The sequence below is a fragment of the Amborella trichopoda genome, chromosome 2 (genome assembly GCF_054954075.1).
Source record: "Amborella trichopoda isolate Santa Cruz 75 chromosome 2, AtrichopodaSantaCruz75HAP2 v2.0, whole genome shotgun sequence".
In the NCBI taxonomy this organism is placed as follows: domain Eukaryota; kingdom Viridiplantae; phylum Streptophyta; class Magnoliopsida; order Amborellales; family Amborellaceae; genus Amborella; species Amborella trichopoda.
Window position 1 is genome coordinate 3,376,475 of NC_142337.1, and position 13,218 is coordinate 3,389,692.

Sequence of the window (13,218 nt, forward strand, 5' to 3'; positions counted from 1 at the left end):
TTTCTGCGAGTGTTTCTTGTGAATCTGGAAGTTGCTTGTGTGGGGGAGAGAGGCTTCCTTATATATTTATTTGAGTATTGCTTTATGACTTTTTTGTTGAAGTAGTCCATATGATGATTTTGGGCTGTTGATGTGTATGATTCATGCGTTAGTTTTAATTTCTGATTCCTTGGAGTTGATTCTTGTAAGTAGTTTAATGGGGCTTGAGAGGGATAGATTGTGTTAATTTCTATTGCGTCTTCTCTGTCGAAAGGGTTAGATTTTGAAAAGGAAATTTGTGCACTGTTTTTAATTAGATTGTAATTCATAGTCCTCTCTCTCAATAGCTTGTGACATCTACATTATCAGGACATGACCATACTGGATCTGACTGGTTAGACCACCGACATGTGTCTCGACTGATCAGGCCTACAACAATATTTGATTTGGTCGAGAATTGTTTCATGTTAGTGTTTGTTTGGTTTTAGCCAATATGATTGTGCGATTCAACCGGTTAAAACAAATTTTAGAATTTTAAATATATTTTATATTTTAAAATATTATTATTATTATTAGTTTATTTTTTCTAATATTTGGTCCAAAACTAGTAAGCGAATTGGCTTAATTTGACTCGACTGCTCAACAGTTCGTCCGCCTATCCTGGAAACTATGGTTTGTACTGCCATTGCTCATCATTTTGAAGTCTTATGCCTCAAATTTTTTTTGCAGTCTATAGTTATTGATTCTAACAAGATACCAAGGTCTCTCTCTTTTTTAGAGAAGTAGATGTCTCTGTAAATCGGACTTATACTCGCACTCTTTTGCTTAATACAAAAGCTTTTTTTAACCTATTGGAAATCTACGTGTTGGAAATAAATGAGATAGAATAAAACAATTGGTTGGTGTTAGTTTTTGTGGTCGAAAGTGAATAAACGTGAGTGAGAAGAGATGAGGGAGTGCTGTGAAATACTGGAGAGTGTTTTTATATTGCTTGAAATAAATTGTAGGAGGGTCTATCGTGAGAGAGAAGAGATGAGGGAGTACTGTGAATATACTGCTTGAAAACAAAATTGTAGGAGGGTCTATCGTGAAATCAATGGAAAACCAGGGGTTTGTACAAAATTTTCTCTAAATTTTATGCTCTAGGGGAAGATTAGAAAGCTTGCCTTTTATTGAATGGAATAAAATAATTAAATAATAAAATAAATATTTAATACATAAATATATAAATATCTTGTATTGTACGATGTATAATATATAATATATTTTTATTATTATATTATATAGTATATAAATATATTATATTGTATTATATATTTTATATGTAATATGTATTATTGTATTATAAAAATATATTTACTATATTAAATAAATAAATATATTATAATAAGTAATAATATAAATATTATACACATAATATACAAATATCTTATATTATACTATATATTATATATAGTATATAGTATAATATAAGATATTATAATAAATATTATGTTATATGTTATGTATGATACAATTATACATTAATAAGTTATATTATATTATACATTATATTATGTCAAATATGTTATATATTTATATTTGTATGATTACTATGTATATGTTATCAAACACAGCGTCTAGAACTTTCGTAACATTTAAGCAAGTTATCAAACATAATACCTTTCAAAACAAAATATTCAACTTTTCAAAAGATCAGAAAAACAAACGCCCCCTAAAGGAGATTTAAATATGAGAAACATTCAACTTTCCAGAAGATGTCTTTCAGAAAAACAAATTCTCCCTAAAGGAGATTTAAATAGGAGAAAGATATGGGAGGTTAGGTAGCTAAAGAATAAGGGGAGTACGTGAAGATGGGAAAGTTCTCTTATTTCAAAGGACTCCATGTGCACAAGAAAGTTTAAATAAACCAAAAAACAGGAGGAAGAGAGAAAATAGGGAGATGAAGAGCTTGGGAAGAACGTGTAGCAAATAGAGATATTGGGAAGAACGTGTAGGAGATAGAGATACTTTTTATGTGAGTTTTATTTATTTATTTATTTTAAATATATTTAAAGGGGAGAGCCTCTCATTATAAAGTATCAGAGAATGAATAAAGAATGAGAACTAAGAAATGTTGATCTTGTGAAAATATCTGAATTCAGAAAAGTAGATTTTTTGAAAGTACCTGAATCGATAAAAGTTGATTTTGTGAAAAGATCTGAATTGAATAAAATTGATATTGTGAAAATATCGTTTTAGGGGTGGACTCTCTTGTAGAATTTTTGGAGTCTGACTCTTGCAAAACTTGAGAGAGAGTAAAATCTCTTAAACTTTTATTTTATTTATTTTTTTTGATTGGTTATTATTTTATCTCTGCATTTGAACGACATGCCTCTATCTTTTTTTTAAAAAAGTAGATTAAGAGTTACCCGTTTGGTGTTAGTGGGGTGGTTTTAGTGGTGGGAATGAAAACCACGGTGTGGTGACTAGAGTGTGGGCTTGCTACCACTATGACCCGAGCCCTTTTCTCAAATATATTTTTAGTGCAAAGAGATCACAAATTACTTTTAACCCTTCGATGCAAAATCAAATCGATGAAAGTGTGTTGTAACATTTGAAAATTTTTACTTGTACTCAAACAATGACACATATTCAACTACATGAAGCAAGTAAGTGGGGCTTCTTTAAGAAAAGTCTTTGTCACTTGAATAGTGGAAATGGAATTTGAAGAATGGTTTGGTAGGGTACCTTCTGAATCGTGGTTCATTGTTGTGGTTCTTCAATTCCGAACCTTACAAGTCAATGATGATTGCGGGCTCAGTAAATGTTCATTATTATATATATATAATTTTTAAAATCACATATTTTCTATTTTATGCATATGTCATATTTTTTTTTTTTTCAATTCCGAAATTACCCCATACATCAAATGTCAAATCATCTTTTTTATTTTATAATTATTTATTATTATTTTTATTTTTTTCAATGAAAACCAGTTTCAGATGGTGGAAGTTCGAACAACTCACTTGTCACTAGGCCTATTCGGACATCCAATGTCTGAATCAATATTTCACTTGAAAAAAAGACAAGTGGCCGGATTCAGACGTTCAGTCTCCCCATTTTTCTTCTTTATGTGTGTGGGCTAGGTTTGATCCAATGTTTGAACCTAGGCACACTCGGGAGAAGAAAAAAGAATGGTAAATTGTTACAACCAATGTTTGAACGAGCCTTAACTCAAAAAATGTACTTCTTGGATGGGCGGGTTGGATCGTTCACCCACCGATCTTGTATTTTAAAACTCGGATCGTTGGAACGATCGTCCATCCATAAATCTGTATTGGATTGTTGGATTGGTGATCTGTATTGATTCTAGATAAGTCTGAATTGGTGATAAAAAAGAATAAAAAGAAAAAAAGAAAAAGGTACAATAAAATAAAATAAAATAAAAATAAAGGTTTATAGGGTAAGGATTAAAAGGTGCCTAAAAAAATTACAAAAGCTTAAAGAAAATGAAAAAGGTTATAAGATGAGGAGTTTTAGGGGAACTGGGTCGGCACTTATACCTTGCTAACTTCTGGATCATTGATCTAGATCTGAAATTGCCAAGTTTTGAAATACTGCATTGATTTTAGAATCGCAAGATCTGTGATCCAGGTAAGGTATATAGTATGAATTGAAAAAAAATAAAAAAACACTATTAAAACTAAATAAAATAAAATAAAAATTAACATGGACGTTTATAAGGTGGGGACATATAGAGGATCTATGAAAACACTAAATAAGCTAAAAATATGAACAATATATGAGGAGAATTTTAGAAGGTACCTGACTAGGACCATACCATCCCAGAGCTAGTTTAGTCATGGACTAATTCCCAAATGGATCGACAACCCACATTAAAAACCGTTGAGTTTTATGACATTGATTATTTGAATGGGGGAAACGAAAATAAAAAAAAATGAAAACCACGTGCAAAATATAAAGGTGCGGTTTCTCTAAGGTTGCAACCTTAAACAATCCAGTTAAGATGTAACTCCAAAATTTATTATAACATGTAGTTTTAATGTAAAAAAACGTACCGCCAAAATTTATCATAACATGTAATTTTAATGTAAAAAATTCTTAAGATTATCTAAAAATCTATTTGGATATCTAATTTTAAAATTTTAAACTTAAAAAATGACTAAAATCAACATATGAAGTTATTGAAAATGGACGGTCTAGATAACGTGTTGCAAGATGCACTATTGCTTGGACTCAAAATACTTCTTTTTCTTTTCACATTCCTACATCTAGATGCTGAGATGATCAAGTAGATGGTTTTTCAACATTAAAACAACCTTTTCCGATGGACTTTTGAGATACATTTTTAATTCTACATTTCAAAGTTGCAACCTTATATAAAATTTTTCCAAATATAAAAAGGGACTATTTCAAATTTGAAAAAATAACGAGATTTTAATACAAAATTCAGTTTTAACAATGGACGGCTTAGATCTTACATGGTGCACATTCATAGCATCCTATTGTGCTAGGCACTTTAGACTGTAGACCATTGTATTCCTTTTAGCTCCAGTTCTTCTTCCCGCTGGTTAACCAGGTTCTTCTTCTCTGAATTTCAGAGGAAATTAGGGTTCCTTGTTTTCTTAGCGAGTTGGATCTGAGGAAACTGTCTCTTTGTAAGTTTTCCTTTTTCACTTCTAATTTCTCGAAATTTAGGGTTAAGACAATATGATCTCTGTATATTTTCGTGAAAAATTCGAAGAATTAGGTTGAGTTCCCATACTACATAGTCTGTGCTCTGAATCATATGTTTATTTCGTTTTTCCCCTTTTGTGGGTAACTTTTTCCCCATCTGTAATTCATTGTCAAATTATGAGAAAAGAAAGAATCAAATGTTTCATAGCTTTTATAATTTGTTATCGATATCGTTTCACTTTTTGGTTTATTTGGATCTTGGTTCTGTGATAATACATTATAAGTTAAAAGATGAAAATTTTGCCAAGTAAAGTAAGTTATGGCTACACTTCTAAGATTTAGTGGCAATTTTGATTCAATTCGTACAATAATCGTGTTGTCACCACTCAATGGATCGAGTTACAGGACTGGTGTTTCCTAGTTAACTAAAAATTAGTTCTATAGTCAAATTATAAACCTATGATATATATATATATATATTATATTTTCTGCACGTAATGATAAAAAAAGTTATTTGATACTTCTTCTGAAGATTAGCTAAAATTTAGCTCTATACCTAAAAACTGAAATTATGATGAAACATTATCTACATTTTGTAATATAATGATAAAAAATTGTTTTGATAGTTCTCTTGAAGAATGTAGGTTTCAAAGTTTCTGATTTTTGTATGTTTGGTCATAGACCTGGAGAAAAGAGCTGTTATTTTCTCTCTATATATATTGTTAAATTTGTTGATACATTTCTCTATGTTGAATTCATGAATTTAGTATTTAAAATATGTATTTTTTCTTAACAGTTTCATATTTAGTCCAATAAAGCATAGTGAGCTATGTTTGCATTCCATTTATGTATTTCTCATTTTTCTTCATAATTTGCCCATTTATTTGGTTTCATATTTCCCTTGAGGCCATCTCAACTCTAATGGTGTGGTTGAGAAAAAATAATATACATGTTGGTCTACATTCTCATGTAGCGATGAAATACCACATGAGTATGTTACAGTGACATACATATAGATGCCCATATTTGGCATGGATATGAGTGTTTGATATGGTAATCTTAAAATTGGCCTTTTGGACACAAGGGGAAGTAGGATTTAGGCGGCATGGTGTACTTCTCTAAGGAGATTCCAAGAATAAGTGTTAAGAGAAAGTGTCTAGGTTTCCAAAGTGTTGGACACCGCTGTTGTGTCCTTTGTGTGTCGACTTACGTGAAAAACCATGGACACACGTGTCCAAGTTACATGAACTAATAAAAAAGAAGTGTTGGGTTATAGACTTTTTAATGCGTTTTGGACTACCTCACACTATAAGGTTATATAGCTTGAATCATGATCACTCAAAGTCAGGCATTTTCTTGACACCAATTTTTGGTAAAGTTCGGACCTTAGAAATCAAACTATATGATCACTTCTTAATTTTTTTTTAAGTTCTGATAATTGTGACATCTTGAGATAGTTTACCTCTCATCTGAGATTCTAAGGTATTATTATACATTCAATTGGAACATAATTGAGTTTTTGATACATGCTTAGAACTATGGCTTTCTGTTCTGTATTGCATTATGTTAGAATGGGTTGATCAGAATTTAATGGTTGTGTCCCTAATTCTGAAGTGACACGTCTGAAGCTTTGTGCTCATTATATTGTCAAGGAGAGCTTGAGGATGCTGTTGGCAATTAGTGTTGTTTTACTAAGAACCAGTGTTAAGAAAATTTCTGGCTTGGGCTTGGCTCACCCTAGGCACTCAGACATGGCAAAGTGCTGGTCCTGATCACTTACCCTAAAAATCAAACAACTTCGATCCGAGACCAAATTTCTTATGTATTTTTTAATAGAGACACCTGAGGCCTCTGTCCCAGGCTTGAGATCATGGCAAGTCAGAGCATGGTCCCCAGTTTTTAAACATTGCTAAGAACAGTGTGTCATATAGGGCTGTTACGATTTCGTTCCCGCCATGACTTACACCTTATTCAACAATCTAGGTGATCTATTTCCTTTCTCTGAAATCTTTATCATTATAGACTTATAAGACAATCTTGTGTTTGACATCTATTGAACTGATTTGAATACAAAAAAAAATGTAATGACATAAGTTTGCTTTAAAATTTTTTGGAGTGTTGTAGCAACTTCAAAAATTCGGCAAATAAATAATTGATATGCTCCTTATCCACTTCCCTACCTCTTTGTCTACCACATCTAAGTCAACAGGCAAATCTACCGAAAGGTAAAAACGAAAGATGATGCTTAAAATTGTCTTATTGATGATTGCTTGGAGTGGCTGAGGTTTGAACAATCATAGTCGAGCTGATGGTCAAACGATTGAAAGAGGATTTCTTAAGGTATTTCAAACTTTATGGAGTACATATTATTCTACGCCTTTAGATATCAGATGATATATATATATATATAATATATATATTGAGAACTATCAGATGATACATGATTTGCATACCAGATTGAGTGCTGCAAGACCTGTTCTGGTGAACCCAGCCTGAACCCTAATTGGGTCAGTTATAGATGCTAACTTGGACTTTGAATGCCTAGTGGAGAACTCGAGAGACCCAACCAGGTCCATCAAGTCTCACATCACCAAGCTGGTTTATAAGATTTGGTCACATTTGTCATTTTGGCTTTCTATTTTTCCCCCTTAATTTTTTGCAAACTTAATAGTGAAAGCCATAAAAGTTAAAAGGACAAAATTTTGCTCTCTTGATCCACTGTGAACAGATTCCCCCTTGCCAAAAAATATAGTTATACGAGCCTTTTGATCTGAGAATTATCAGTTTGTCTTTTACTTATCCCTGAGGTCCATTCTCAAAAGGAAAAAAAGAAGAAAAAGAAATGATATGAAGCTTAAAAATGCTCAAGATATACTTCCCATGAAGAATTGATTATGGACTCTCCATTCAAGCGAGATCAGATCTAAGGCATAAGGGCTCGAAATGTTTTTTTTTTTTTTTAAGAATTTCACAAGGTGAATCAGAGATTGTATTAAAATTTCAAATGAAAAGAAACTCCTGTAACAATATGTTTTCAGTGGGGGAATATGTGTTCATAGTGCTCTCACAGTACCACCATATGTGCCCTTAAAAAACAAATTTTTTCATTGAGCAGCCAAGCCAGAGCTGCGTCTCTCTTCCTGAACCACACAAAACCCCTAATATCAAAGAGAAGGAAACTGAGCAAGGAATAGGAGAGGATAAAAAGAAACAAAATAAGATCAACTTCAGGTTAACCTTCCAACTTACCCCCCAAAACGTTAGTTTTTCGTTTTATTTTTACAAGTTTATCTGATAGATTTTTTTTTTGTAAAAATCCTCTGATTCAGTTTGCTTGTCTTTTATCAAAATGAAATTAAAGAGATTTTCAGCAATTCTGCATTAAAAAAATTTCAAGGATCGATTGGATAAATTGCTTTGTGTACTGAGGTTGGTAGGCAACTTATGGAAACTCATGAATAACCCATGGATTAGGCCAATTGAAATGGTCAGACTGTCCTTTGCAAGAGAAAATACGGCCTGATATAGAAGTCAATTGTAATGAGGCATATGGTTTCACAAATATTTCCATTCGTCTGGAAATGCTATTGATATATGATTGCTTGAGAGGTTAGTATTATACCCAAGCCTTACTCTCTGTGTGGGTGGGTGGGCATGGTTTGGCACGCACAACAGAGAGAGAGAGAGAGAGAGAGAGAGAGAGAGAGAGAGATTCAATGGAAATCGATAAGGAAATGAGAGAAGAAATAATGGGTATTGAGTGGTACTTTGTTCTCTCAATGCAAGAAAATATAATATTTTGTTCGTTTGAAATTCTTGATTTGCCCGTGAAAGACTGTAGCGCAAATTTCTTTATCTACTGTTGAAAGGTTTTGATTCATTTGTTTTTACTCAGCAGCGACGTGCAGATGGATGTGTCTGAGAGGGGGTGCATAGAAGCGGCTTCTGAAGAAGTCTCTCATCAATTCAGAACTCTCTTGAATTCAGAAGATGTTGATACCCTCAAGCATTTGCAGCTCTTAATGTGTGTTTAACTTTACAATATTTATCTCTCTTTCTTACATTTTGTGTGGGTCCTTAGAGATTTCCTTTCCTATTGGAAATTGTCTTTTGGGCGATTTGTTTGAATTCATTAAAGCTTCAAATTCCTTTTGGAGATTTTCATCGATAACAATATTTTTATAATCAGTTGGCTGCTCTCTAGTATTTTGAGTTAGATGATGCTGCTTGAGGCCCCTGACAAATTTTTTGTTGAACACATCTCTAACCATTTTCCTTATTAAGAGCAGTGGAGAAATTATTTGAAATTTAAGAAAGTGAGGCTAATTCTATTATTAAGTTTGAAGAAACTGATGCGGGATTACTTTTGTTCTAAATTTTTGACACACACACACCCTTTGAAAAAGCACCCAAGGCGGCTTTATTTTGCATGCTGCTGTAAAACCACCTCATGTGCGTCTCTCTCTCTCTCTCTCACACACACACACCGCCACCCACACACACACACAAAGGGACAGAGAGAGTGAGAGAGAATGCAGCATTTAACTTTGGCTTTGTGATAAACAGATTGGGAAGGCTACAGGATAGTAATGCGGTCTTATCGCATTTTAATGATTTCTCGGAGCAGTGTTATGCCGAAGTGGTGAGCGATTTCACAAGGAGTACGCACGTCCTGAGATCTATGAAGGCGGATCTTGATCACATCTTTCAGACCCTGAGGTAAAGATGCCTAATTTACGCCCATAATTGTCAATATTGTTTTGTTGCATGTTTTGTTTGCTTATGGGCAAACTAGCTGGAAAATAAGACTCCTCTTTCATCTTCTTTTTCTGTAAGCTATTTTGTAAGTTATTTTTGTGTACAATTGTTTTTTTGGAAGTTATATGTATATGTGTGTGAGCGAGAGAGAAACAGAGGGGAGGAGGGGAGTTCATTGTTGCACGAGAGAGGGATCTTCACTGCCATATGAGAGAAAAGAGAGTACGTTGTCATATGAGAGAGAGCATGGATTTCATAGGTTTTCATGTGTTTTCACCTGATATGAGAGTGAGAGAGAGAGAGAGAGAGAGATAAAGAGAGAATGGATTTCTTGTGTTTTTGCCTGATAGTCTTTGGCGAGAGAGAGAGAGAGAGAAGAGAGAAAGAGATCGATTTCTTGTGTTTTTGCCTGATACAGTCTTTGGCTAAGGAGAGTATGTACTTGTATGCCAGGAGTATGAAGGCAAAGATATCCAGTCATTATCCGGATGCTTTCAAGGAAGCTTCAATTGCAGACCAAAGACCTGATCTGGAAACGCCCTTGTAAATCTTTCACACAACCCCAAAGAAGAAAAGAAAAACAAAACAATGACTAGTGTAAATTATTCTTGTGGTGCATTTTATATTCCTATCTGTATATTTTTGTACTTGAAGTTCTCTCTCTTACTCTCATATAGTCTACCAAATCTCTCTCTCACACGGTCATCAAATCTCTCTCTCACACAGTCATCAAATCTCTCTCTCTCTCACACAGTCATCAAATCTCTGTCTCTCCGCTCTCTCACACACACACAGTCACCAAATCTTAGCTCACTCTTTCTCTCACACACACTACACGCATGCGCACACCCATACATAGTCACCAAATATCTCTCTCATATACTCACCAAATGCCAATGATACTGCAAATGACAGTGATTTATATTATTTCTGACTGAGCAATGTTCCATGGGAAAAAAGCTGCAAATCACTTGGCAAATAATTTATATTATTTCTCACTAAGCAATGTTACAGGGGTAAAAAACAACAAATCACTGCGAAAGTAATTTATGTTATTTCTCACTGAGCAATGTTACAAGGGGGAAAAAAAAAAAAAAACAAAACAAAGGAGTTCAGCCAAAATTTGGGCAAAATTTTTACGCCAACAAACAGTAATGATCCATACATGAGGAAATGAGCGGCTTAGTTGCAATACATGCTTTCCAATTCATCCATCAAAATATATATATAGAGGGAGAGAGGGAGAGAGAGATATATATAGAGAGAGATGAAGTGCCAATTTCAGTGAATCCCCCACTTACTGAATATCGAAAAGCTTAGAAGATTTTCTACTGCTGCAGGAGTATTCTATCTATTTACTGATGTCTAGAGATTACGGTTGGCAAAGGATCCGGAACCGACCTGGGACAGATGTATCAAGATTAGGGGTGGCAATGGACCTGGACCCGACCTGGGACCCGAGGGGTAGACCTGATATGGGTCTTGGTCAAAAAATTGAACCTAGCATGTCGGGTCCAAGTCTAAACTTTGGATCTGAACACTATTCGGGTCCAGGTCTGGGTTCGATCTGGTCTGAGTTTGGTAATGTTTTTGAGGTCTTAATATTTAAAATATATTTAAATATAATTAAATATATAAATATTTTAATCTTTAAGTCGGGTATGATTGGAGTCAGGTCCGGGTCTGCCACCCCTACTCACGATTAAATAGGGACCAAACTCTATATAAATAACTGATGCCTAAATCACCGAACAAACTCTATATAAATAACTGATGCCTAAATCACCGAACAAACTCTATATAAATAACTGATGCCTAAATCACCAAACTCAAAATTCAAAATTTTTCTTTTGAAAACACACGCTCTCTCTCCCACGTCCATGTATGTATGGAGTTGGTGAATGGGAAAATGCAGTTCTCTCTCCAACTATTACGCCCACCTCCTCCATGCCCTCCGTGCCAACCTCACCACCGCCCTCTCCATCCACGCCCAAATCATAAAAACCAACACTCCCCTCACCCCCTTCCTAACCTCCAACCTCATCAACCTCTACGCCACTTCCTCTCTCTTCAACCAAGCCCACCACCTACTTAACACCGCACCCTCTCTCAACCCCGCCTCTTGGTCCACACTAATTGCGGCACATGCGCGCAATGCTCAGCCATTCGAAGCCCTTCACCTCTTTCAACGCATGCTACGCCACCATCCTTCTCGCCCCTCGCAACAGTTGATAGCAAGCCTCGCCCATGCATGTGCCTCTCATTCCCTGCTTTTTCCTGGTTTTCAAATCCATGGGCTTTCGATTAAATTGGGGTTCCATTGCATGCCTTTCTCGGGGTGCGCTTTGGTGGATATGTACGCTAAATGTGGGTGTGCTTTGGAATCACACAAAGTGTTTGATGAAATGCCTGAGAGAGATGAGGCTTCTTGGGGTGGCCTGATTTGTGGATATGCTCGCAATGGACGGCCTATGGAGGCCATGGGTGTGTTCGTGGAGATGGTGAGGGTGGGAGTCTCGATGAATGCATTTAGTCTGTCATCGGTGTTGAGGGCATGTGCAGAAGCTGCGTTGTATGAGCCAGGTAGAGCCATGCATGCGTTAGCGGTGGCTATCGGGCTCGAGCAAGAGGCCTTTGTGGGGTGCGCACTGGTCGACATGTATGGCAAATGTGGTGACATAGATGATGCTAGGCTTATCTTCGACTTCATTCCTAATCCCAATTTAGCGTCCTGGAATGCAATGATCATGGCATATGCTCACCAGGGGAGTGCAGAGCCAGTATTTCGACTTTTTGGGAGGATGAAGGAATTGGGTTTGGCTTTGGACGAGGTCACCCTTCTTGGGGTGCTCAAATCGTGCACCAATGCTGGCCTTGCAGACGAGGGGTTGTGTGTTTTGGACGCTATGCAACATGGGTTGTATGGTGTGAGGCCTGGCGTGTGCCACTACACGTGCGTGGTTGGAGCACTCGGTCATGCGGGGCGGTTTGAGGAGGCAGAGGGCCTCATATTGAGCATGCCATGTGAACCTGACTCGACCGTATGGCGTGTTCTTCTCTCAGCATGCATGGCCCACTCGAACATGGAGTTGGGCCTGCATGCTGGTGAGAAAGTTTTATCTTTTGATCACCACGATGATGCTTCATATGTGATGCTATCCAATATGTATGCGTCGGCAGAGAACTGGGATGAGGTTGCTAGAGTGAGAAAGATGATGCACAAAAGAGAAGTGAGAAAGGAGGCCGGGCTTAGTTGGATTGAGGTTCGAAATGAAGTCCATTCTTTCACAGCGGGGGATCGATCACACCCAGATACGGCAGAGATTTATTCAAATCTCAAGTTTCTTCTGTATAGGATCAAGGAACTCGGGTACGAGCCTGATACCGGGCTTGTTCTTCACAATGTAGAGGTGGGGAGGAAGAAAGAGGCTTTGAGCTATCATAGTGAGAAGCTGGCTGTGGCCTTTGGGGTGATTAGGGTGGCTCTAGGGAAGCCTTTGAGGGTTATCAAGAACCTGCGCATTTGTGGTGATTGTCATGTTGCCATGAAGCTGATGAGCAAGGTTGTAGGGAGAGAGATTATTGTTAGGGATCCCCATCGTTACCATAGATTTAAGGATGGGCACTGCTCCTGTGGGGATTACTGGTGATCAATAAATTATTGAAAAATGGTTTGATAAGCTGCAGGCCTATCAAAATAAGTAAAGCCTCACCTTGTCGCTCATCAAAAATTGGAATTCAAGCATGGGAAAATCTTTACATTGATTATCCAGGCTTGAACATTATGGTTGTGAAAAAAAA

General features: G+C 36.0%; 2 protein-coding genes across 7 annotated transcripts; both read left to right on the top strand.

Moving 5' to 3' along the window:
• The first annotated feature begins 4,278 nt into the window (after positions 1-4,278).
• On the top strand, positions 4,279-10,074 carry LOC18435919 (kxDL motif protein). 6 transcript variants are annotated; one of them, XM_020668225.2, is made up of 5 exons: positions 4,279-4,640; positions 6,862-6,999; positions 8,555-8,683; positions 9,226-9,378; positions 9,871-10,074. In XM_020668225.2, exons 2-5 carry the CDS (start codon positions 6,968-6,970, stop codon positions 9,962-9,964), a joined length of 408 nt encoding a protein of 135 aa, XP_020523884.1. In that variant the 5' UTR covers positions 4,279-4,640; positions 6,862-6,967; the 3' UTR covers positions 9,965-10,074. The 6 variants fall into 6 exon arrangements, with proteins under 6 accessions (XP_020523884.1, XP_020523886.1, XP_088713551.1 ...); XM_020668227.2 differs by having other exon boundaries at positions 8,558-8,683; XM_088857425.1 differs by having other exon boundaries at positions 4,280-4,640; positions 6,869-6,999; positions 8,558-8,683.
• Positions 10,075-11,609: 1,535 nt separating this feature from the next.
• Positions 11,610-13,067, top strand: LOC18435918 (putative pentatricopeptide repeat-containing protein At5g52630). The gene has a single exon (XM_011625725.3). It carries the CDS (start codon positions 11,610-11,612, stop codon positions 13,065-13,067), a length of 1,458 nt encoding a protein of 485 aa, XP_011624027.3.
• Positions 13,068-13,218: the final 151 nt, after the last annotated feature.

What these genes read in the sequence shown, in the direction of transcription:
- LOC18435919 (XM_020668225.2), top strand. Translation starts at nt 6,968, where the DNA reads ATGGTCAAACGATTGAAAGAGGATTTCTTAAG. An exon ending in TTGAAAGAGGATTTCTTAAG is followed by an intron (nt 7,000 to 8,554) that starts GTATTTCAAACT and finishes GTTTTTACTCAG; the next exon opens with CAGCGACGTGCAGATGGATG. An exon ending in CACATCTTTCAGACCCTGAG is followed by an intron (nt 9,379 to 9,870) that starts GTAAAGATGCCT and finishes CTTGTATGCCAG; the next exon opens with GAGTATGAAGGCAAAGATAT.
- LOC18435918 (XM_011625725.3), top strand. Translation starts at nt 11,610, where the DNA reads ATGCTACGCCACCATCCTTCTCGCCCCTCGCAACAGTTGATAGCAAGC.